At 40.2% G+C, this 23,279-nt stretch overlaps 1 protein-coding gene across 2 annotated transcripts; it reads right to left on the bottom strand.

The window, feature by feature from the left end:
* Positions 1 to 6,855: 6,855 nt before the first annotated feature.
* LOC137016981 (uncharacterized) lies at positions 6,856 to 21,979 on the bottom strand. 2 transcript variants are annotated; one of them, XR_010894533.1, is made up of 22 exons: positions 21,784 to 21,979; positions 17,784 to 18,110; positions 17,370 to 17,714; positions 17,129 to 17,269; positions 16,984 to 17,013; positions 16,696 to 16,725; positions 16,388 to 16,408; positions 15,036 to 15,059; positions 14,603 to 14,626; positions 14,413 to 14,442; positions 14,239 to 14,262; positions 13,562 to 13,591; positions 13,118 to 13,144; positions 12,752 to 12,781; positions 12,433 to 12,468; positions 11,746 to 11,784; positions 11,148 to 11,195; positions 10,674 to 10,703; positions 9,961 to 10,131; positions 9,468 to 9,509; positions 8,159 to 8,787; positions 6,856 to 8,044 (listed from the first exon to the last, which is right to left on the bottom strand). XR_010894533.1 is itself a non-coding variant. In XM_067380842.1 (21 exons), the coding sequence occupies exons 1-21, from the start codon at positions 21,935 to 21,937 to the stop codon at positions 8,723 to 8,725; spliced, it is 1,668 nt and encodes a 555-aa protein (XP_067236943.1). In that variant the 5' UTR covers positions 21,938 to 21,979; the 3' UTR covers positions 6,856 to 8,722. The 2 variants fall into 2 exon arrangements, 1 of the variants encoding a protein (XP_067236943.1); XM_067380842.1 differs by having other exon boundaries at positions 6,856 to 8,787.
* Positions 21,980 to 23,279: the final 1,300 nt, after the last annotated feature.

Below are 23,279 nucleotides of genomic sequence, written 5' to 3' on the forward strand. Positions count from 1 at the left end.
ATCCCTCCATTAATCAGTTCAACTGCCCCTGAATGTCTGCTGTAGGTCCATGTAGTTGATTTGCAGTCAGAAAGAGCATTATTACAGGGCAGATGGACATTTTCACCAGAACTGATGAACACATGTGGATCATCCACTCCACTGGTACCTGAAACACAGTGTTTTACCTTCATTTATTAATATAGATCATAATGATCATTTAAATAAGGTTTCTTTGAATTGGTTTTAATCAATGTGGATGCTGAACAACATCAACATAAAAAGCAGAAGATGCAGATCATACAGTATTTTCTTTCCTTACTGAACACAAACATCACACTCTTCAGAATAAACTATTTTTCTTTATCAGAGAGCTGTTTGAATCATTCTTAATATGAAAATTATTTTTCATCGTCAGATGTCTGAGTGTGACTCGACACGACACAACAAGATTAAACTGAGCATGTTCAAATCCAACTCTTTCCAGACTAATTCCACTAAATGTCTTTAGAGAAAATCCAGATTTCTTTACCTGTGAGAAGTGAAGAGAGAATGATCAGTCCCAGCAGACACAGATCACACTGATCAGCCATTTTCTGTTTCTGTCAGTCTTTCTCTTCATTATATAGTTACAGCTCCTCCTTTAATCATCATCAGCTCCTCCTGTGGTTGAGAACTTCCTCTGAACTCTAAAGTCAAGACAAGAAGTGATCTGTCACACAGTCACCATCATGTTCTGTTTGTTTTGGTTTTCATTCGTCACATGTGCTTCTTTGTTCTAAGTTCCCACCACTCATCAGTCACCATGGACACTAACTCACCATCACATCTGTTCATCACTGTATCAACATTAATTCAAAACCCATAATCAATAACATATTACTAAGGATTAGTTAAAAGTCATGTTCACAGGTTTTAGCATGAATACATTATTAATCTGAGTTTGTTTTTCATGTGTGCACCATCAGGCTTTAACTAGGTCTAAGGCTACTAAGTTTGTGCTGTGAAACCACAAATTCTCAACCTTCAGAAGTGAAGCAGTTTAAATGAGCAGATGCTTCAAGATCACACTTCATCTATATATATCTAGATGAAACATAGGAAGATAAATAATCTGTAATGCTTATTTCATTTGGTCAAATAACTTTAGGCTTACTTCACACACAAACCAAATTACAATTTCATAAACGTTTGCTGTGAACTAAATACTCTTATGGTGAAGCAGCATAATTCCCAATATTAAATATGTATAAAAGGGTTCTTCTGTTTACTTAAAAGATAATATGAAAGCACACTTACTTTCATCCCATGAAATCACATCACACAAATCTAAAACTGATGGCTAAAAGCATCATTTGGTTAAATTCTAAATTGCCCTTATTGTTATCCAAACTGTAATTGTTAAATTTTCTCATTGTAAGTTAGTTGAACGCATTTTTTTTTTAGAGTGTACAATTATAATATATGCACAGTTTTTTGTTTTTTTTTTTCTCTAGTACAGAGTTTGTGTTTGTGAAACCACAGACAGAGCAGATCTTCAGAGGTGTTGATGAGCTAAACCGCTTTACATGATCTGATTCATCAACATCACACTTCAGATATAGATACTTCTCCGAAAGATAAATACATCTGAACATATGCATATTGGTTATTTCTTTTGTCTGCTTAAAGCAAAGGTTTTCATTTGTTTGATGCCAATGAACCTCAAATAAGATAAATGAACTTTGATCGACCCACTGATCAGATCTAAAGCTCTAGATCAGGGATGGGCAAACTAAGTACCCCTTAGTTTTTTATTTTTCCCGGTTGTTACCCCCTTATTCCCCAATCTTTACATATTGTTCCCTTATACCTTCACATACGTACTTTATAGGTACACTATAATTACCATAAGGTACTCTGTTAATTCGTTTTACTTGCACAGTACTTTTGGGCTGTAATCTAAAGCATTACCAACAAGTCTGTACTGTTTCCTTCTAAACTTGTAAAACACTATATAAAGGATTGTATTTCTCCATACAACTTTTCCTTCCCCTGTGTTATTTTGTGTATTGTATCTTACTCTATGCGTGTAACGAAGGCAGGACTCAGAGTAAGATCCAACTGCAGCGTTTTATTAGAAGTGAGCGAGGTCGTTCAGGCAGGGTCAAACAGGAACAAACAGGAGCAATAAGGAACAGGCAGAGTCGTAGTCAGGGTACAGGCAAGGATCGAGGCAGGCAGCAATGGGTCGTAAAACAGGAATCAGGCAAGATCAATCACAGACAGGCAAACAGGATACAAGGAACGCTCAGAATTGTCACTAGGAATCAAGACTTCGCCAAATGGTGGTGTGAGTGTGAGTCCTTTATAGTCCTGTTAATGTACTGCAGCTGGGTGGTGATTAGTGAGGAGTGTGTGCATGGCTGTATGTGGCGACAGGTGATTGGTGTGGAGTGAACATGTGACTGGCAGGGAGGATTGTGGGTAATGTAGTCCAGGAACTGACAGAAACAGACGGTGATCGTGACATAATGTCCCCCTCCCGGAAGGCGCGTCCTCGCGCCGTAGATGGCACAACTGGGGAGGGGGGGTGGGTGCCCTGGAGACCTACAGGCAGGAGATACTGGATGTGCAGGCGGGTATGGTGGTCTCCAGGGCAGGTCCAGGAACTCAAGCAGCCACGGCGGGTCAGGAGCCTCGGGAGGCCACGGCGGGTCAGGAGCCTCGGGAGGCCACGGCGGGTCAGGAAGCCATGGCGGGTCAGATGGCTTGGGCAGCCACGGTAGGTCGGGTGGCTCGGGCGGCCACGTCAGGTCAGGTGGCTCGGGCAACCACGGCAGGTCAGGTGGCTCGGGCAACCACGGCAGGTCAGGTGGCTCGGGCAACCACGGCAGGTCAGGTGGCTCGGGCAACCACGGCAGGTCAGGTGGCTCGGGCAACCACGGCAGGTCAGGTGGCTCGGGCAACCACGGCAGGTCAGGTGGCTCGGGCAACCACGGCAGGTCAGGTGGCTTGGGCAACCACGGCAGGTCAGGTGGTAGTCAGAGTGATGTTACAGTGATCTGATGAGAATAATATCTGATATCTGGATTCTGTCTTCAGATCAACACCAGCCTGATTCACCCACGACAGCTGAAGTCCTTCATATTGAACCAAATAATTACAGGATAATCTAGAATACAACTGACAGGAGAGAGTCACAGAGTGACCTGGACTGATCTCAGTCTGTGAGGATGATGATGATGATGATGATGGCTTGGGCAACCACGGCAGGTCAGGTGGCTTGGGCAATCATGGCAGGTCAGGTGGCTTTGGCAACCACGGCAGGTCAGGTGGCTTGGGCAGCCGCAGCAATGAGTCCATAAATGGCCCTGACAGCAGTGGCTGGCCAGGGTCCCCACCCACCAGCTCCCCACCCCTAGGTATACTGCCCCCCCCCCCAAAAAGTTCTTGGGGAAATCAAGGGAGGCATTGGCGGGTTCATGGGTAAGGAGCTCGGGTGGCGCCAGCAGGGCATATGGCCTGAGCGGCAGTGGTAGAGCAAATGGTCCAGGCGGTGGTGGCAAGGCCGACCAAGGCTGCTCTGTGGCCGTATCAGGCAGAGCGGGCAGTTCGGTGACGGCCTCCATGGCTGTATCAGGCAGAGCGGGCAGTTCGGTGACGGCCTCCATGGCCGTATCAGGGAGAGCAGACAGCTCCAGGACGGCAGCGGGCTCGGGCTGCTCCGGGACGGCAGCGGGCTCGGGCTGCTCCGGGACGGCAGCGGGCTCGGGCTGCTCCGGGACGGCAGCGGGCTCGGGCTGCTCCGGGACGGCAGCGGGCTCGGGCTGCTCTGGGACGGCAGCGGGCTCGGGCTGCTCTGAGTGCATCCTCCAGGCTCGCAAGAACGACAAAACATAAAACGTGAGTACAGCCCTCTTGGCCATCACCGGACCGATAGGGAGAGCATGCAGAACTGGAGTGGACTCTGGAGTGGATTCACTGGCTGGAGCGGACTCAACGGCAGGAACGGCCCCTTTGTTCACGGACACTGCAGGGGCGGCCATCTTGTCCATCGCGTCCAGGGCACTTGAGTCCATATCAACCAACAAATTTGAGAGCGTTGAAACAGGCGCACTTGAGAGCGTTGAAACAGGCGCACTTGAGAGCGTTGAAACAGGCGCACTTGAGAGCGTTGAAACAGGCGCACTTGAGAGCGTTGAAACAGGCGCACTTGAGAGCGTTGAAACAGGCGCACTTGAGAGCGCAGCGTCCGGCTGACTTGAGAGCGCAGCGTCCGGCTGACTTGAGAGCGCAGCGTCCGGCTGACTTGAGAGCGCAGCGTCCGGCTGACTTGAGAGCGCAGCGTCCGGCTGACTTGAGAGCGCAGCGTCCGGCTGACTTGAGAGCGCAGCGTCCGGCTGACTTGAGAGCGCAGCGTCCGGCTGGCTTGAGAGCGCAGCGTCCGGCTGGCTTGAGAGCGCAGCGTCCGGCTGGCTTGAGAGCGCAGCGTCCGGCTGGCTTGAGAGCGCAGCGTCCGGCTGGCTTGAGAGCGCAGCGTCCGGCTGGCTTGAGAGCGCAGCGTCCGGCTGGCTTGAGAGCGCAGCGTCCGGCTGGCTTGAGAGCGCAGCGTCCGGCTGACTTGAGAGCGCAGCGTCCGGCTGACTTGAGAGCTGGCTTGAGAGCGCAGCGTCCGGCTGGCTTGAGAGCGCAGCGTCCGGCTGGCTTGAGAGCGAAGCGTCCGGCTGGCTTGAGAGCGAAGCGTCCGGCTGGCTTGAGAGCGAAGCGTCCGGCTGGCTTGAGAGCGAAGCGTCCGGCGAGGACTTGGGGATGCAAGCTGCTCGGACCGTAGTCAGTGGAGGATCAGCCACACTGGAACGCAACCCTCTCCGCTCCCGGACTGATCTACAGACGTGACGTGACTCTGGGCGATCAGCGGCGACGTGACGTTGCTCTGGGCGATCAGCGAAGGCGTGACGTTGCTCTGGGCGATCAGCGAAGGCGTGACGTTGCTCTGGGCGATCAGCGAAGGCGTGACGTTGCTCTGGGCGATCAGCGAAGGCGTGACGTTGCTCTGGGCGATCAGCGGAGACGTGACGTGCCTCTGGGCGATCAGCGGAGACGTGACGTGCCTCTGGGCGATCAGCGGAGACGTGACGTGCCTCTGGGCGATCAGCGGAGACGTGACGTGCCTCTGGGCGATCAGCGGAGACGTGACGTGCCTCTGGGCGATCAGCGGAGACGTGACGTGCCTCTGGGCGATCAGCGGAGACGTGACGTGCCTCTGGGCGATCAGCGGAGACGTGACGTGCCTCTGGGCGATCAGCGGAGACGTGACTTGACTCTGGGCGATCAGCGGGGGTATGAACTGGCGTTGTTGTTGTTGTAGACGCCATCTTGTGAATGTCCTCTTTAGCGGCAGCCATTATGTGATGCAACGTGGTGTCGTCACCCACCGTAAAACTAGAGCCACTCAGCTGCAATGCGAGGACAATATATTGCTCCAACGACCCCTCAGGCTGATGCAATGGCATGACGGAACTGAGCAGGTCAGATAGTCCACCGCGGAAGAATATCATGAGGCACACCTCATTAAAACAAGTTAACGGTGCCAGTTCTATAAAGTCCATGACATACTCCTCAATGGTTCTCTCTCCTTGACGGAGACACATTAACTGAGCAGACGGATTCATGATAGCTGAGACTGGAACACTCACCAAGCTGCTGGATCTGGGTGGCGGCGAAGTCTTCTGTAACGAAGGCAGGACTCAGAGTAAGATCCAACTGCAGCGTTTTATTAGAAGTGAGCGAGGTCGTTCAGGCAGGGTCAAACAGGAACAAACAGGAGCAATAAGGAACAGGCAGAGTCGTAGTCAGGGTACAGGCAAGGATCGAGGCAGGCAGCAATGGGTCGTAAAACAGGAATCAGGCAAGATCAATCACAGACAGGCAAACAGGATACAAGGAACGCTCAGAATTGTCACTAGGAATCAAGACTTCGCCAACTGGTGGTGTGAGTGTGAGTCCTTTATAGTCCTGTTAATGTACTGCAGCTGGGTGGTGATTAGTGAGGAGTGTGTGCATGGCTGTATGTGGCGACAGGTGATTGGTGTGGAGTGAACATGTGACTGGCAGGGAGGATTGTGGGTAATGTAGTCCAGGAACTGACAGAAACAGACGGTGATCGTGACAATGCGTAACCTTTTGTCTAGTTTTAATTGAGCGAGGTGTCTGTGTGCGGTGCACTTAGTGAGACATTACATGATTTCTGTAGTGTTTTTAGAGCTGTGATCTCACCGTTGAGGTTTGGAAACATGTTACTGATGAGTGTGAGAACTCACAGTTTGACCACAATAGAGCAGTGATCATCTCTGATCCCAGTTTAGACTGATGGGAATTAATCTGGACACTAGCCTTTATGAGACTGTATGTGTGAAGCTGAAATCCATGAAACCTTTTTCATAATGGTGCTCAGCTGAACTGAACACAGCCAGTCCTGATTACTGTAGCTCTGTTCAGTCAACACTTAAATACAACTTGAAGATGGCTGACAGATCTTACCCGGTAACACACTACACTGTGTAAAAAAAAAAAAAAAAAAAGCCAAACATTTGCCATTAATGGAAATAACGGTCAAAGACCATCAACTGAAGTAATGTTTAGACAGAAAAAGAGAATAGACAAGCAGAAACACAATAACTACAACTGACTTCCAGCCACAGTCTTAGATGAAATCAACTGCAAAAGAGCAGGAGCCATTTGACCCTGTAGCCCAAGACTGCTGGAAGAGGTGTTAGTGAGGCCAGCAGGGGGCGCTGCTCATCCTGTGCTCCGAGTGAATAGATCCAGAAAGATCAAGTAGATCAAAACTTTATTTGTGTTTTTAAAATGCTTTAGATTGCCACAACACTGCTGGATCTCATGCTGAAGAATGACAGGGCTACTATAATCAATAATGTGAAATTAATAACATATCATCCAAATAATCATAGAATAGACTCAGATAATCAGATCACTACATGATGATTGCATCTTTTTCATCAATAATTAGCCAACATCAGCTGATCACATTTTCTCTTGTTTTTCCTGCCATAAAAAAATAATGTTAAAGGGTGGAACCAAAAGAGGAGGAGACGAGGGACTGGAGATAGCCAGTAAAAGTGATGACTGTTATTATGTCATGCGGAACTGAGGAAGAATCTATGGTGTGATGTCACAGGATAATCTCTGGTTGACCAATAAAGCGGAGATGGGCATTTCAAGCTCACCCTCATCTGAAAATAGAATTTTCAGAACCTAAAAAGAAAAGCTGGCACCATATTTTCTGTTTCTGCTTATACAATTTTCAGTCGAAAAATCATGTTGTTACTAAAATGGTAAATACATTTTATTGTTATATAGTTGCTAAAATGGTAATTTTCCTGGACATTTCTGTCCATTGTGTTTTATGTATTCTTGTTATATTCTTGGGGGCAGGGTTATGGAATCTAAAAATCTAATCCATTAATTGATAAAAATGATAAAAGTGCATCTATATCCAATATCTGTATGATATAAAATACTAGTAAATATTTTGTTTTTAGCTGTAAATACATAATAATGTTTACATTTTAGATGTTTCAATACATCCCAAACTGTACTTTAGCAGCATCAACCAAAACCTATATAAAAAGTTAGCTAAATAACACATTGCTTGCATTGCAAACTAGTGTGAATTTTTACTTCCCTTGTGAAAATTATCATGGTTTTATTACAAATTAAAAAAAAAAAAAAAACAAAAAAAACATGGTTATTTGTCCATTTCATCTGATGCCTTTTAGTCTGAGGCTGTTTGGAGGAACGGTGTCATTCTCTGATCCTGTAACTAACACACATCTACACACATTCACAGCCACCTTCACTGACACACTCTTTCCATTCTTCAGTTGTTCTCACTCTCTGAGGATCTTAGCGGTCAATAGTCAGTAAACGTTACTCCTGTAAGTCTGGATCTTCCTGCTTTCATCATGTTTCTGATATTGCTGTCAATCTGAACGTCAGTACGCTGGCCGTGATGATCACATGACTGATTTCCAGCACTACAGCAACACTGTAGTAGCGCCCCCTACCGTACAACAGTGAAAACATGGATTACAATTCTGACAATGGCAGGGAAAGAGTTAAGTAGATTTGATGCAAATTCATATGCACACTACCAGTAAACTACACAAAAACTCACAATCTCAAGCGGTTGAGGAGAAGATCGTTTTTGAACAGCTGATATCCTGTATTTGTCAACGTTTAGCATTTTTTTTGTACTTAAAAATATTTCTATGAATGTATGTTTTATTGTATTTTGAAACTGTTTTTATTATTTTATCACTTGTGTTAGTGATGACCTGCTGTGAGACTGTGGATGAAAGTTGGCCTTTGGTTAAATCTGGTGCAGTGCATGAAATGGAAACAGTTATGTTGAAAATTGTGCATGGTCCCTTTTCAAATAAATAATAATAACAACTACTCAGAATTTAAAAATCACTTTAAAAATAAGTGATATTTCTGACAAAGCTGTGAGAGTCAAAGTAGTATTACGTTAAGAGTAACACTTTAAAGGTGAGGTATGTAGTGAAACATTAATACGATCATATATGGCAGTGTTTCCCAAAACGCTTTTCACTGAAAGTGAGAAATGAATCAGTGTCTTTGAGCTCTTAAAGTCTTTCTAGAAGCTTCTGAATGACTGAGATGAAATGCTGATGATGTCACAGTGATTGACACTAGTGGGCGTGTCTTATCTCTTCTTCTACTGCTCATTCTCTCCATCCTCGTCTATTTGGCTGATAGTCGATGCTTCTTTTCCTAATAGTTCTGGAAGGAAATCAAAATGAATGTCAATAATTTACCATCAAATTATCATTAGAAATGTACAAATGATAAAAAAAAAAACATATTGTCAACAGCACATTGTTTGGGCACTTGCTCTTTTCTCACAAATGAATGACATTTATTATATTTCTGAACTCAGGGGCCGTTTACACGACATCATTTTCAACGGAAAAGTGTTTTGGTAATTCAGTTACATCACAACGGTGTTTTGGGAGATTGAAAACACAAGCTTATGAAAACGGGTTTCAAAGTGTAAAGTTTTGAAACGATGCCTTTACTGTCTCCATGAAAACAACAAAAACGTGAATCTGTGAAAATGCTGCATGCGTATTATGTGCTCGCATATGCATATTTCATTTTTGCATGGTGTTTTTGACAAAGTGACATCACCATCTACTGGCCAGACATGCATATTACAGCCTTTTTAGTTATTTTCACAGATCCGTGTAAACAGGGATTATCATGTAAACATCCCCTCAGTCATGCACCCATTTCTCTCAGTACAAACAATTTGTATTCAGTTACGTTCATTAATGACTATCTGGCAGCTTGTGTTCAGAGGATTTTATTGAATACATGAGTGTAAAATGGTGTTTGACATAATCTGAATGAAGCTACATCACACACATCAGATCATGATCTTGTTTTCAACAGAATCTCACCTTCTTCTTTCAGATCATTTTGAGGATCTTTTCCATCTGATCCTGTTTTAACAACAATCACAGATAAATTAGACATTGAATTTATTAGAAACGATGGTCACGTGAAAACTAGACAGAAAAAAATCAAGGTCTAAAACAATAGTTCTTCTGCACACTTTCCAGTGGTTTAGTGTTCGTACAAATGATCATTTTGTTTCATTTACAGGTCAGTCAGAATACAGTCAGGTCCAGTCATCAGGAGTCTCTGTCTTTAGTAAAAAGCTTTTGTCAAAATCAAGCAGTGGACTGTAGGCAAACAGGATAGTAAGATTTAAAACCCACTTTCCACTCGGCAGAGTGGACATTTTTATTTCAGCGTGATCAGGTTCATGTGGACAAACCTAACAATTGTAACTTTATTTTGTCACATTTCATCACTTTCTCAGGAGCACTTGAATATTACTGAATGAACAAACCCTTCTTCCATTAAAACAATTAAAAGACACCTACTCACCATGTGTGTGACCTCCAGCACATTTAGTACTAGGGCTACGGATCACAAGGCTCCTCCTGCCCTGTCTGTCTATGACAGTCCGATCAGCACCGATCACTCGACTTATGGCAGTCTCTGCAACATAAATGCACCGTTCCCCTTCACCCTTCTCCATCTGTGTGACATCAGCACCTAGAAATAGAGAAATACAAAGAAAAAGTAGACATTAGATCAAGTGTGTGTTTGCATGCGAACTTCAGGGACTGAAATGACCAGGAAATTCAGAGAGATTTACAGACTCAAACTCAAACTCAAACTACTTAAAAATATATCTAAACTATGACATATGCTCTCAATGAAGAATGCAGAACAGTTAGTTCATGCGTTCATGACCTCAAGGCTAGATTACTGTAACGCTCTACTGGGTGGTTGCCCTACTCGCCTAATAAACAAACCCAGCCGGTCCAAACCGCAGCAGCTGGAGTCCTTACTAGAACTAGGAATTATGAGCATATTAGCCCAGTTCTGTCGTCACTGCATTGGCTTCCTGTTAAACATCGTATAGATTTTAAAATCTTGCTAATTACTTACAAAGCACTAAATGGTTTAGCTCCCCAGTATCTGAGCGAGCTCTTAATGCATTATAGTCCTTTAACAAACCTCTTTTTCATTCAACATTAATTGTCGCACAACAAAACACATTTTATGCTTGTTGTTTCAGTTGTAATACTCACATATTTCTTGTTCAGAGATCTCCATTTCATCTGCACAGAGAAACAGAGAAATTAGATTATAGTGAATGAATAGATGATGTACAAACGACAGTGATATATACAGTGCTATGTAATAATATACACATAAAAAAAAAAGATTATAGGCAAATACTTAAGACTGCTCTTTCAGCCCTTAAAAATGTTGTGTGTAGCTTTGCATTTCTTAAACAACCACATGTAGGAATATGTATCATGACCATATTCCAGGATGTCAATACAAAATACTGTCCAAAAACGGCACTTCTTGATGGAAATAACATCACAACATTTATTTCCATCAAGAGGTGCATCAATGTTTGTTGAAGATCTTGTATTGACAATGCAAGAGGTGAGCACTCTGTGAAGTCTCCTGCAGCACATCCCGAAGACTGCCTCTGAATATCCCATCAGCACCTTTCGCTAGACTTATGACTTATCTCTTCAACATAAACGCACCTCTCTCCAGCTCTGATCCCGTCGTCTCTACTTTTGTGACACCAGCATCTAGAAACAGAGAAAGACAAAGTAGACATTAGATCAAGAGTTTGCATGTGAACATCATAGATGGAAACCACTACACAAAGATCACTGAAATGATTTTTATCGGTTCAAAATGCACATGATTTTTGGTCTTCTAACACAGAAACTTCATATTATTGTCTCCATTTTGGTTTGCGGCATTAAAAAAAAAAAAAAAAAGATCTGAATAAAAGCTCAGGAAAACAGTCACAAATGCAGGTCAGCAACAGAACAGTGTAATAGTTTTAGCTGGGTGATTATCACAAAACCATTAAAACACCAAAGAAATTTTAAATATAAAATATGTATTTTACTACTTTGTAGTATGTAATTTACTAATATAATCAAATAGTATAATGACGACAACACTGTTCTCTACCCTGCACAAATTTAGCAATTTTACCATATGAATGAATAATTTTAGTTTTAATTGCATTTTCTTTTGAAATTCTGTTTAAAAATATCAATTATTTGAAGTAATTATGTGAAAATTGAAAGCATGCGTTGCACTTGCTGTTTCAGCAGCAATACTTACGTGTTTCTGGTTCAGAGGTCTCTGCTTCACCTGTCAAAGCTGTACATAAAACACAGAGAGATTCATTTTAAGTGAGTGATCAGATGAACATGACAGAACTAAACACTGAGACGATACTGTGTGATTCTTCAAGTGCTTCTAATAAACACCTCATCATCTTTTATATGTTGTGTGTAAAATCTATCGTCATCATTAACATTAAACAGCATCAGCAGCTGTTTGACCCAACCTGCTTTATTTAGCTCAACTATTGTTTAAAATTTACTATATTGCTTACTTAAAATGAAATGAACATTTATTATTAATATGTTTAAAAAGAGAACATTTATCAATAAGGTTAATAAATGAAAGTTAAATAATACACATTTCTTAAATTTCTTATAAATGTTAATTATTTTTGTTGCCTCTAGTAATTATGTGTCTGATGTTTAATTTCCAACCTAATTTGGGTTCATTTTAAGCCAGACATACAATAAACAATAGCTAAGTTAAATAAAACTGCCCAGTATTTTAAAACATTTAACCCAACTGCTGGGTCAGAACAGCCCAGTCGCTGGGTTTGTCCATATTTGACCCAACTTAGGTTGTTTTTTAACCCAGCATTTTTTAGAGAGTGTGCAGCAAACATGATGCAGGCGTTCATCGACGGGGAACTCGTTTACTCTTGCTGTCCGCAGGAATACTTACGCAGCAGCTCTGGTTGTTCAGGTTTCTTGTCTTCACCTGTCACAGAGAAACAGAGAAACGAGAAGATTATGAGTGAATGAAAGGATGAAGAAATACAGAGAAGATACTGCGAGATTCTTCATGAGCTTCTAATAATCGCTTCATCATCTGCATGATCAGTAATGATTACAGTAATGTTGTGTGTGTAAACATTAGTTAAATCCATCACTAACATTAATTATCAATACACAACACTTTTCACAGCAATAGATTTAAATATTTTTCACATTAGTTCAGGAGAGCTTCATGTCTTAATGTTAAACTCTACTGTAATACTTACATATTTTCTTTATTTTGTCAGCGATCTCGGCTTCATGACGCAGCAGCATGTAGAAACAGAAATGAGGAGATTATAAGTTATTGAACAGATGAACATGTCAGTAACACTGAGTGATTGTGAGCTTCTAACAATCACATCATGAGTTTATATTAATGTTTACAGTAATGTTGCATGTGATTCAGTCATGAGTATTTTATTAATGTCATGCAGCTCAATACTGGACAATCACACACATCTCTCACAAGCAGAACATGGGGTGAAAAATCATAAATATTGACTATGAAAAATCATTTGACATTTGAACGTTATTCTGCTGAAGCACAATCAATCTTATTTTTCTTTTGCTGCATCAGTTTTAATACTTACACAGTCGTTCTGAGATCTTCTCTTCATCTGTCCCAGCAGCACACAGACAGAGAAATGAGGAGATTATGGTGAGTGATCAGATGAACATGACAGAAACACTGACACAGTGCAGATAACACTCAAAATAAGTCAAGACTATGAGTTTAGACTAAGACTATTTATATTTCTGCAGTCCTTTGAGCTTTAATAGCACTAACACAGATCCTATTTTTTTTTTTTGTTTTTTGTTTTTTTTGTTTTTTTACAGCATTTTAGCAACCAGTGACAATTACTGTAATAATGATAATAGTCGTCAGTATATTAATATCATGCAGCTCGATACTAAATGAACACACACATCACTCACAAACAGAACTTGTGGTGAACATTATAAATATTGACTCTACTATAAATATTATTATCCACTGTAGCACAATACAGCTCTGTGTCAGCTGGAATACTCACGCAGTTGCTCTAGTTGTTTAGATGTCTCAGCTTCACGTCAGCAGCACATGGAAACAAAAATGAATGAACAGATGAAGATGTCAGAAACACTGAGAAGATACTGTGTGATTCTTCATGAGCTTCTAATAATCACTTCATCATCTGCATGACTTTATATTAATGATCCCTAACAATAACAGAAATGTTGTGTGTGAATTAATAAACAATACTTTCCACAGCATTTTGTTTTGTCATTATTTCAGTGATGATGCGTCACTGAATGATGAATTATTGACTATGAAAAATGATTATTCATTTAAGCTGTCACATCTGCCTCTATAATCCTTTGCCATCTCATCCTGGACTGCAATTCCCGTAACCCATTGCCCAGACTCATTGTGCCTGATTCCCTTCAGGTGTTTCTCTGCCTATACAAGTCCTGTCCTGTCTTGTTTGTGTTCACACTGCATTTCTGAGCTCTCGCTGTGATTCCCTGTATAATAGTTTTGATCTTCTGCCTGGTTTCCTGGATTTCCATGTTTGCCTGTGTTTTGGGCTCTTGGTTCCATTGTTTGTCCTGTGGTTTTGAACTTTTTCCTACTATTTGGAATACAATCACAGATTACCCTTAGTTGCATGTTCTCAGCACTCGTCTCAGAGCAGTTTATTTCTCTTGCTGTATCAGCTGTGAAACTTACACATTTCTTTTTCACAGTTCCCAGCTTCGTGTTACAGCAGCACATAGAAACAGAAATAAGGAGATTATTAGTGAGCCATCAGATGAAGATGTCAGAAACACTTAAGAGGATACTGTGTGATTCTTCATAAGCTTCTAATAATCACTTTTCCTTTGTATCGGCTGTAATACTTACACATTTTCGTTAGTTTCTCAGAGATCTTTGCTTTATGGCGCAGTAGCATGTAGAAACAGAAATGAGGAGATTAAGTGAATGAACAGATAAATATATTATATATACAGAATTAACATATTATATATTTAAAATATAACATAGCATAATAAAGCTAATTTTTTACTTTGACTGTATCAGTTTTAATACTTACATAATTCTTTTTCACAGCCCTCCGCTTCATGTCACAGCAGCACACAGAAACAGAAATGAGGAGATCATGAGTGAACAGATGAAGAAGACACTGTATGATAATCTGCATGACTTTATCTTAATGGTCTGTAACACTTACAGTAATGTTGTGTGTGTTAAAATCACCATGAAATCAAAACTGACCATTTTTTAAGCAATACTGCAGTGTATATTTTATATTTTCTGTCAAATGCTCCGAACAAACATAATCCTGTTATGTGATCATTATATGAACTATTCACTTGTTCCTTTTTTCATATTTTTTATTTTGTTTTATATATTCCAAACTACTGTTCAAAATGTGTAAAAATGCAAAAAAAAGTGGTTTTCATAGTGCATTTATGAATTATTGTTTCACAATAAAACTCTTTAGCTGCATCAGTTTTAACACTTACCCAGTTCTTTTTCATTGATCTCGGCTTCATGTTGGAGCAGCACATATAAACAGAAATGAGGAGATTATGAATGAACAGATGAAACACTGAGAAGATACTGTGTAATTCTTCATGAGCTTCTAACAATCACTTCATCATCTAAATGACTTTATATTAATGATCAGTGAAAATTATGCTACACTAATTTTGTAAGCATGACCATTAGTTAAGTCCATCAACGTGATTTATCAAAATTTAAATCCAAGTCAGAGTCAGCAAGAATGTCCACAAGCCACAAAGAGGAACCAGGGAGGCTCAGGCAGGTCTGGAGTCCTGGCAGAAGACCAGGGTGGGACCGGAGGGACAAACCAGGGGGGCTCCTGCAGGTCTGGAGTCTTGGCTGAGGGCCAGGGCAGTGCTGGGTGCTTGGGCGGAGCCGGCAGGGCAGGCATCAAGAGTGGAGCCTGCTTGACAGGCATCAAAGGCAAGGACCTTGGGCGGCCTCTGGGCCAGCAGCAGGCTCTGGGATGCCCTCTGGGCCTACAGTGGCCTGTGGGAAGGCCTCCAGGACAGCTCCCGGGCCTTCGGCAGGCTGTGAGTTGGCCTCCAGGCAATGAGGGATTGAGGAAGACTTTTTTCTCCTCTTCCTCCGTTTGTGAGGGCAAGGTGGTGGCATTGAGTTTACCTCCCCTAGGTGCATTGCTGCATCTTCACCCAGCTCTGGGGGCGCTGAAACGTCTTCGGCTATCTCAGCGAAGGCCTGAGTCTATTCACATCATGCCTGTCATGCCAGAGTTTCTTCTATCAGGCCTGCAGAACCTTTTCAGACCTGCCAAGGTCAAATTCACATCATGCTTGCCAAGCCTGAGCTTCTTCACATCATGGCCGCCACATCAGAGCCCTCTGCCAAGATCTCTCTGTCCTTCCCCAAGACTGACTCCACTCCACCACCCTCCTGAACTTTTGGGGTTGGGTTTATGTTAATGTTTGCTGTCACAGTCATGTTTTGTCATGTGATCCCCTTATGTGATCATTTATTGTGCTTCCCTTGTTTGTGTCATGTTGTCATTGGTCAAATGTCTTAATCATGTTCACAGGTATGTCTTCTGTTCTTTAAGGCCTCGTGTTTGCCTTGTTCCTTGTCTAGTATTGCTGCCTGTACCACTGTAGGTGAGGTTATGTTCATGTCCAAATTCATGTTCATGCTCATTGCCAAGTCAAGCCATGTTCAAGTTTAGTTCTTCAACTTTGTTTTCTTTAGATTCTTAATATGTCAAATAAACTGCACTTGGGTTCTTCAAGCTTGCATCCAGTAGGTTGTTGTTACAGTCATGTTTTTATATTGCTCTTGCTCTATCAGTTTTAATACTTACACAATTGTTTAGAGAGCTTCGCTTCATGTCACAGCAGCACATAGAAACGAAAAGAAAAGAAAAGAGGAGATTAGAAATGAGTGATCAGGTGAACATGACTGAAATACTGTGAAAATACTCTGTTTGGGCCAGACCATGTTGCTGTCTGGGATAATTCTGAAAAGATATAAACTTTCAATTGCAAGGAAAAAAGTCTTTTGCACGTTTTTAATCAATTCTGACATTATAATCATACTATGTTAATAAATGATGCTATAGCACAATATAAAGCTAAATGTTCCTTCGATTGTATCAGCTGTAATACTTACACAGTTGTTCTAGTTGTTTGGAGATCTTCGCTTCATGTCACAGCAGCACATAAAAACAGAAATGAGATTATAAGTGAGTTTGTTGTAAATTCAGCATTTAAAACAAAGCGATTCAGTCATGAGTATAATGTCATGCAGTTCAATACTGGATAATCACACACTTCATTACTGCACTCAATCAAACACAAGCAGAACTTGTGGTGAAAATTATAAATATTGACTATGACAAATCCTATCGTACATTTAAAATGTAGCACAATACAGCTCTGTATCAGCAGGAATACTTACGCAGTTGCTCTAGTTGTTTAGAGAACTTCGCTTCATGTCAGCAGCACAAAAATGAATGAACAGATGAACATGTCAGAAACACTGAGAAAATAATGTGTGATTCTTAGTGATTCTTCATCATCTGCATGACTTTTGTATGACTTACACGTTAGTTTTTTTAGTGTAAGTTTTTTGTGTTCAGAATCACTGTGTCGACAATAAATCCCAACACCTGCACCGGCAGCGGCAGCCACCAGCAGCAGAACAACACATATCCCCGCTACAGCGCCTGGAGATATACCTGGTACTGTAATGATACAGACAAACCTGAATTATCAAACTCAATTTCTAAAGTACTAGTAGCCGCTAGTGTTTTATAGTTGCACTGAAGGAATACATCAACTCACCAGAGACTGTAACAGTGAATCTTTTGAACAAAATCCTTCTGTCACTGATGATCTTTAGTCTAAATTCTCCAGCATGTTCAGTTTCAATGTCACTGATGGTCAGAGATCCAGTCCTGCTGTCCATCTTCAGTCTGTCTCTAAAATTCCCATTGTCACCCTCGTAGTATAAGGTCCGATTGTTATCTGCATCACCTTTAGCGATGAGAGATCCTTCAGCTCCAAATCTCCACAGTATTAGATCATGTTTCTGTAGGTCAGTATCAGTGTGTAGGGTCTCAGAGTTTCCCTTTGTGGCTAACAATGCCTTTATTTCGTCTTTATCTTCAACAGACTTGAGTGGAGATTCTGAAAAAATAATATCACAATCCCATAACTGTTGAATAATTCAGCTTGCATATTCTCAGATTTACTCACCTTTCACAATAACTTTGAATGTCTTGTATTTGGTCCCTACGCTGCTGATACTCTCTACTTTATATTCACCAGAGTGTTTGATTCGGATATTCCAGATGGTGAGAAATCCAGTTTGATCCAGATTAATTCTGTCACTAAACATCGTCATCAACTTAACATCACTATATTCAACTTTTCCAGTAGCTCTGTTGATTGTTGTGATGCTATTATCATTAAATTTCCACTCTGTTAGACCATCTTTCTGCGTTTCAATAAAATCAGTCTTTAGAGTAAGAGAATCTCCCTCGATCACCGTCTTCACTTCATCTGGATCAACATCAAACACACCTGCAGAACAAACGGAAACATGTTACATTTATTCATTCTCCATATGCTTTACCTTTTATCAAAAATAAACAATTGCCAGAAAAATAAAAATGTTAAAGGGATAGTTCACCAAAAATGAAAGTTCTCTCATCATTTACTTAACTTATACATGTGCTGGTCATATAATTAGAATATTGTGAAAAAGTTAATTTTTTTATTGTAAATTATTTTTAAAAATGAAACTTTCATATATTCTAGATTCCCTACATGTAAAGTAAAACATTTCAAAAGTTTTTTTTTTTTTTTTATTTTGTTGATTAGAGCGTACAGCTCATGAAAGTCCAAAATCCAGTATCTCAAAATATTCGAATATTTCCTAAGATCAATCAAAAAAAGGATTTTCAAAACAGAAAAGTTCAAGTTCTTTAAAGTATGTTCATTTGTACACTCAATACTTGGTCAGCAGCACATAATACAGCAAATGACTTGCTCCTAGCACAAATTACAGCATCAGTGAAGTGTGGCATGGAAGTGATCAGCCTGCTGAGGCACTATTGAGCCTTCAGATCATCTGTATATTGTTGGATCGACTGTTTCTCAGCTTTCTCTTGAAAATATCCCATAGATTCAGGTCAGGCATGTTGGCTGGCCAGTAAAGCACAGTAATATTATGGTCAGCAAAACACTTGGAAGTGGTTTTTGCACTGTGGGCAGGTGCTAAAGTCCTGCTGGAAAAGGAAATCAGCATCTCCATAAAGCTTGTCAGCAGATGGAAGCATAAAGTGCTCCAAAATCTCCTGGAAGATGGCTGCATTGACTTTGCACTCGATAAAACACAATGGACCAACACCGGCAGATGTCACGGCCCCCCAAATCATTACTAACTTCAGAAACGTCCCACTAGACTTCAAGCAGCTTGGATTCTGTGCCTCTCCAGTCTTCCTTCAGACTCTGGGACCATGATTTCAACATGAAATGCAAAATTTACTTTTATCTAAAAAGAGGACTTTCGACCACTGTTCACTGTCCAGTTCTTTTTCTCCTTAGCCCAGGTAAGATTCTTCTGATGTTGTTTCTGTTTCAGAAGTGGCTTGGTAGTCCTTTTCCTGAAGATGTCTGAGTGTGGTGGCTCTTGATGCTCTGACTCCGGCTTCATTTGACTCATTGTGAAGCTCTCCCAAGTGTTTGAATTGGCTTTACTTGACAGTATTCTCAAGCTTGTGGTCATCCCTGTGGCTTGTGCACCTTTGCGTACCCAATTTCTTCCTTCTAACTTTGCATTTAATATGCTTTGATACATCACTCTGTAAACAGCCACCACATTCAGTAATGACCATCTGTGACTTACTCTCTTTGTGGAGGGTGTCAATGATTGTCTCCTGGACCACTGCCAAGTCAGCAGTCTTCCCCATTAGTGTGGTTTCAAAGAACAAGAGATACCCAGAATTTATACTGTAGGGATGGTCATTTAATGAAACTCAAATGTAAATATTCTAATATTTTGAGATACTGGATTTTGGACTTTCATTAGCTGTATGCTCTAATCAACAAATTAAAAAAAAAAAAAAAAAAAAAAAAAAATGTAGGGAATCTAGTATAAATGAAAGTTTCATTTTTTAAAATAATTTACAATAAAAAAATGAATTTTTTCACAATATTCTAATTATATGAACCAGCACCTGTATGTTGTTCCAAACCTGTGTGAGCTTATTTGTTCTGATATTTTGAAGAATGCTGGTAACCAAATGTTGGCCATAGTTTTTTTTTCCCCTTCTACGGAAGTCAATGGCCAACGTTTGGTTACCAGCATTCTTCAAAATATCTTCTTTTAATTCATCGGAATAAATTTTATAATTTTCTGTCTTGTTTTGAAAGGAATGTAATACTTTTATTCAGAAAGAAATTGATAAAATTGATAAAGTGATAATAAAGACTTATATTGTCAGAAAATATTTCTATTTTGAATAGATTTAAAATGTATTCATCTTTGAATCCTGAAAAAAGCAACACAGTTTCCAATAAAATATTAAGCAGCACAACTATTTCAGAAATTGATAATAAATCAGCATATAAGAATGATTTCTGAAGGATCATGTCAAATTGAAGACTGGAGTAATGATGCTGAAAATTCAGATTTGCACCACAGAAATAAATTATATTTTAAAGTATGTCAAAATAGAAAACCGTTATTTTAAATTGTAAAAATATTTCACAATATTATTAATATTTTTACTGTATTTTTTTATCAAATAATGCAGGCTTGATGAGCATAAGAGACTTCTTTCACAAGGAATTCACCAATAGTAATGTGTCCAATATCATATGTAATGTTTTCTGCATTGAGCCTCACAGCATGTGTCCACATGTCTCACTATCAATATGATCTAACCAGTACAACAGGTTGAGCGCTGCAAAATAATTATCTGCGATGCTGTTTGCTGATGTTCCTTTGAACTACGGTTTCGGGAAACACAGAATCATTTAACTATGTTTGAACTTTTGAGAAACGCATCCCTGTTTGTATAGTAGAGAGAGGAGCTCTGTTTGCTAACCAGGAAAACTAGCTGAATTCAGTAAATTTGGCAGATTTTAATTTACCAGATCAATAACTCATGAGCTAAACGTTTAAAAATCAATCATAGCAGACAACAAGCTACAACCTAATTTTCCTGAAATGGGATCCATGATAGCACACATATATCTCTGAGAGTGTTTGCTCATCTGCAATATGTCTATAAGATGTTTCCTAAACATTTAGAAGATGTCTTTAAGATGTGTATGATTTAGAATGTATGTAAAACTGACATCTTAAAGATGTTTGTAAACAGCAGATTCCTTCCAGATGAAGTGATTTTTAACAGATGTAAAAGAATGGTATCTGGGGGACCGTCTGCAAAGTGCAAAACCCGAAAAAATAGTCAACTTTAATGTTACACACTGTAGTGTCACCAAATTCAGTTTACACATCAGTGGTCTCCTATTGGTTTTTGCACATTTTTGTTTTTATTAAGAAAAATATTCAATATCTTCACTGTTATGCAGTGCAATGCCATCAAATGGCAGCTGTCCAGCTGGTTATACTACAAAACTTACTATGAAAATGTGTTTTTGCATAATTTTTATTTACAATTTGTAATTTATTTAATTTTTAAATACAATCAGTTAATTGTTGTACATCAGGATGTGTGAACTGAATTTGGTGAATGTGTTAAAGTTATGTTACTGAATATTTTTCATAATAAAAACTAATACAAAATTATGTTTAAACTAAATTATGTAGCATAATAAGTAGGAGACCTGATGTGTAAACTGAATATAGTGGCACTATTTTTTAGTAACGTTTTTCGGGATTTGCACTTTGCAGACGGTTCCTCCGGACTTATGAAATTAGAGTGCAGCTCGTTGTATGTATATATTTGTGTAGTAACAAAGTTCATCTGACGAGTTATTGATCCCGGTAATTCGAATCTTTACTAAACTAGTTTCCTTTAAAGCAGAACATTGTGTTTGGAGGATAATTCCTTTAAACTTCTCCTCTATATTTTAAATGAATGAGTCGAGCATATCATCAGTCTTGAAGGTAATGCGTACATCACATGCACTTAGTAGTTTTACATGACAAGCCTTTGCATTTGAAGAAAGCACACCTGACAGGGACAAAGTGAAACCGAAAGCATTCAATTCAAACACTTACCCTCTATGACGAAGAAACACACACACATAGAAAACGCGTTCTTCATGTTGTTGTGAAACTGAGTTAAATAAGGAGGGTTGTGTCTGTGTTGAAGAAGCGTCTCGCTGTCTACTTGGATGTGTTTTAGACTTTGAGATTTCTGGACCGCGCCCATCGCCGAAATCCCGCATACTGCGTCTGCGCAGTCGCTCTGGTTCTGGACTGCCTTGAATGTAGTTTGGGAAGAGCTGGGAATACAAGATGTCCTGTATGCGCGAGTCGATGCGGCACGGCTCCTTATAGCCTCCGCGGAGCCGATCGCGGCCACTCTAGTCAACGCGTGTGTTCACACCAGCTGCAGCGCGGCGCGTTTCAGAAGCATCGCCGCGCCGCTTCACTAAAGAGAGGCGCCGCGTCCAAGCCGCACAGCGAAACAAAACCTCACATAACTGAAAATACAAGCCTGATTCACTCTAATGTTTACAAATAAAAATAAAATAAAAAACATACTTTAAAGTCTGTCAGAAACACTGGTGTGTTTTATTGTACACCGTTTTGGAAACTTTTAGTTAAATGTGTTTATTTCTACTCCAAAAACAAAAAGTCTCTATCTTATTAGGCTCAAAGTTGAATTCATGGATGAAAAGACAAAAGTTTTCTTAGGAAAATTGTGTTACATACATTTGTATATACTGACCCAGTTTGTCTATTACAGAGTTGACAGATTGTTATGCATTTTCAGAATTAACATTTATATCTTACAAATTTAAGGTCAGAAAATAATGAAAATATTAAAATTTAAAGTGTGTTTTATGAAAATGAAAAAGTTTAATTCCTACTTTCTGTATTCTTTCTCTATGTGAGATGTTCACATAATTCTGGAATGGGTCATATATTTGTTCTTTAAGTTTGGTTTGTATTTGCTTTCTGTATATTAGTGTGCTTGTTTAATTTGTCTATATTACTCTGCTCAAATTCATTCTTTAGTTTGTATTTGGTTTGTTTTGCTTTTGCTTTTGTTGTTGGGTTTTTTTTCACGTTGCTTAAGCTAGTTTCAGTTCATCTTTGCTTTATCTATATTTTTCTTTTGCTTTGTTTAAATTTGCTGTTTAGTCTGCATTTCTTTTGCTTGTATTTGTGTCCATTTGATCTCCATTTGATATTAGTTTTTGAACCTCATAGCAGTTTTTTTTTTCTGTTTTAATACCTAACTGTCTTTTGGTCTGTTGTATTTTTCGTGTTATTATTATCAGTACTATTTTTGTTCTGTTTATGTGGAGACTATTCTGTCTTTTGTTGCAGGAGCGAGGCTTCAGGCAGGCCGCTAGTTGACCCTCGTGTGCAGTGGTGGGACAGTGTGTGTGTGTGTGTGTGTTGTGGTCAGATTGTGATAAAGGAGCCTATAGCGCTCATTAAACTAGCTGACCTCCACTGGCAAGCCTCGTCTCCTCCTCATGTTTTCTAGTGTCTTCCATGTTTGTATATTTTAACCCAGTCCTACAGTCTTTTTTGCTTGA

Source organism: Chanodichthys erythropterus, chromosome 3 (genome assembly GCF_024489055.1).
Source record: "Chanodichthys erythropterus isolate Z2021 chromosome 3, ASM2448905v1, whole genome shotgun sequence".
Taxonomy (NCBI): Eukaryota; Metazoa; Chordata; class Actinopteri; order Cypriniformes; family Xenocyprididae; genus Chanodichthys; species Chanodichthys erythropterus.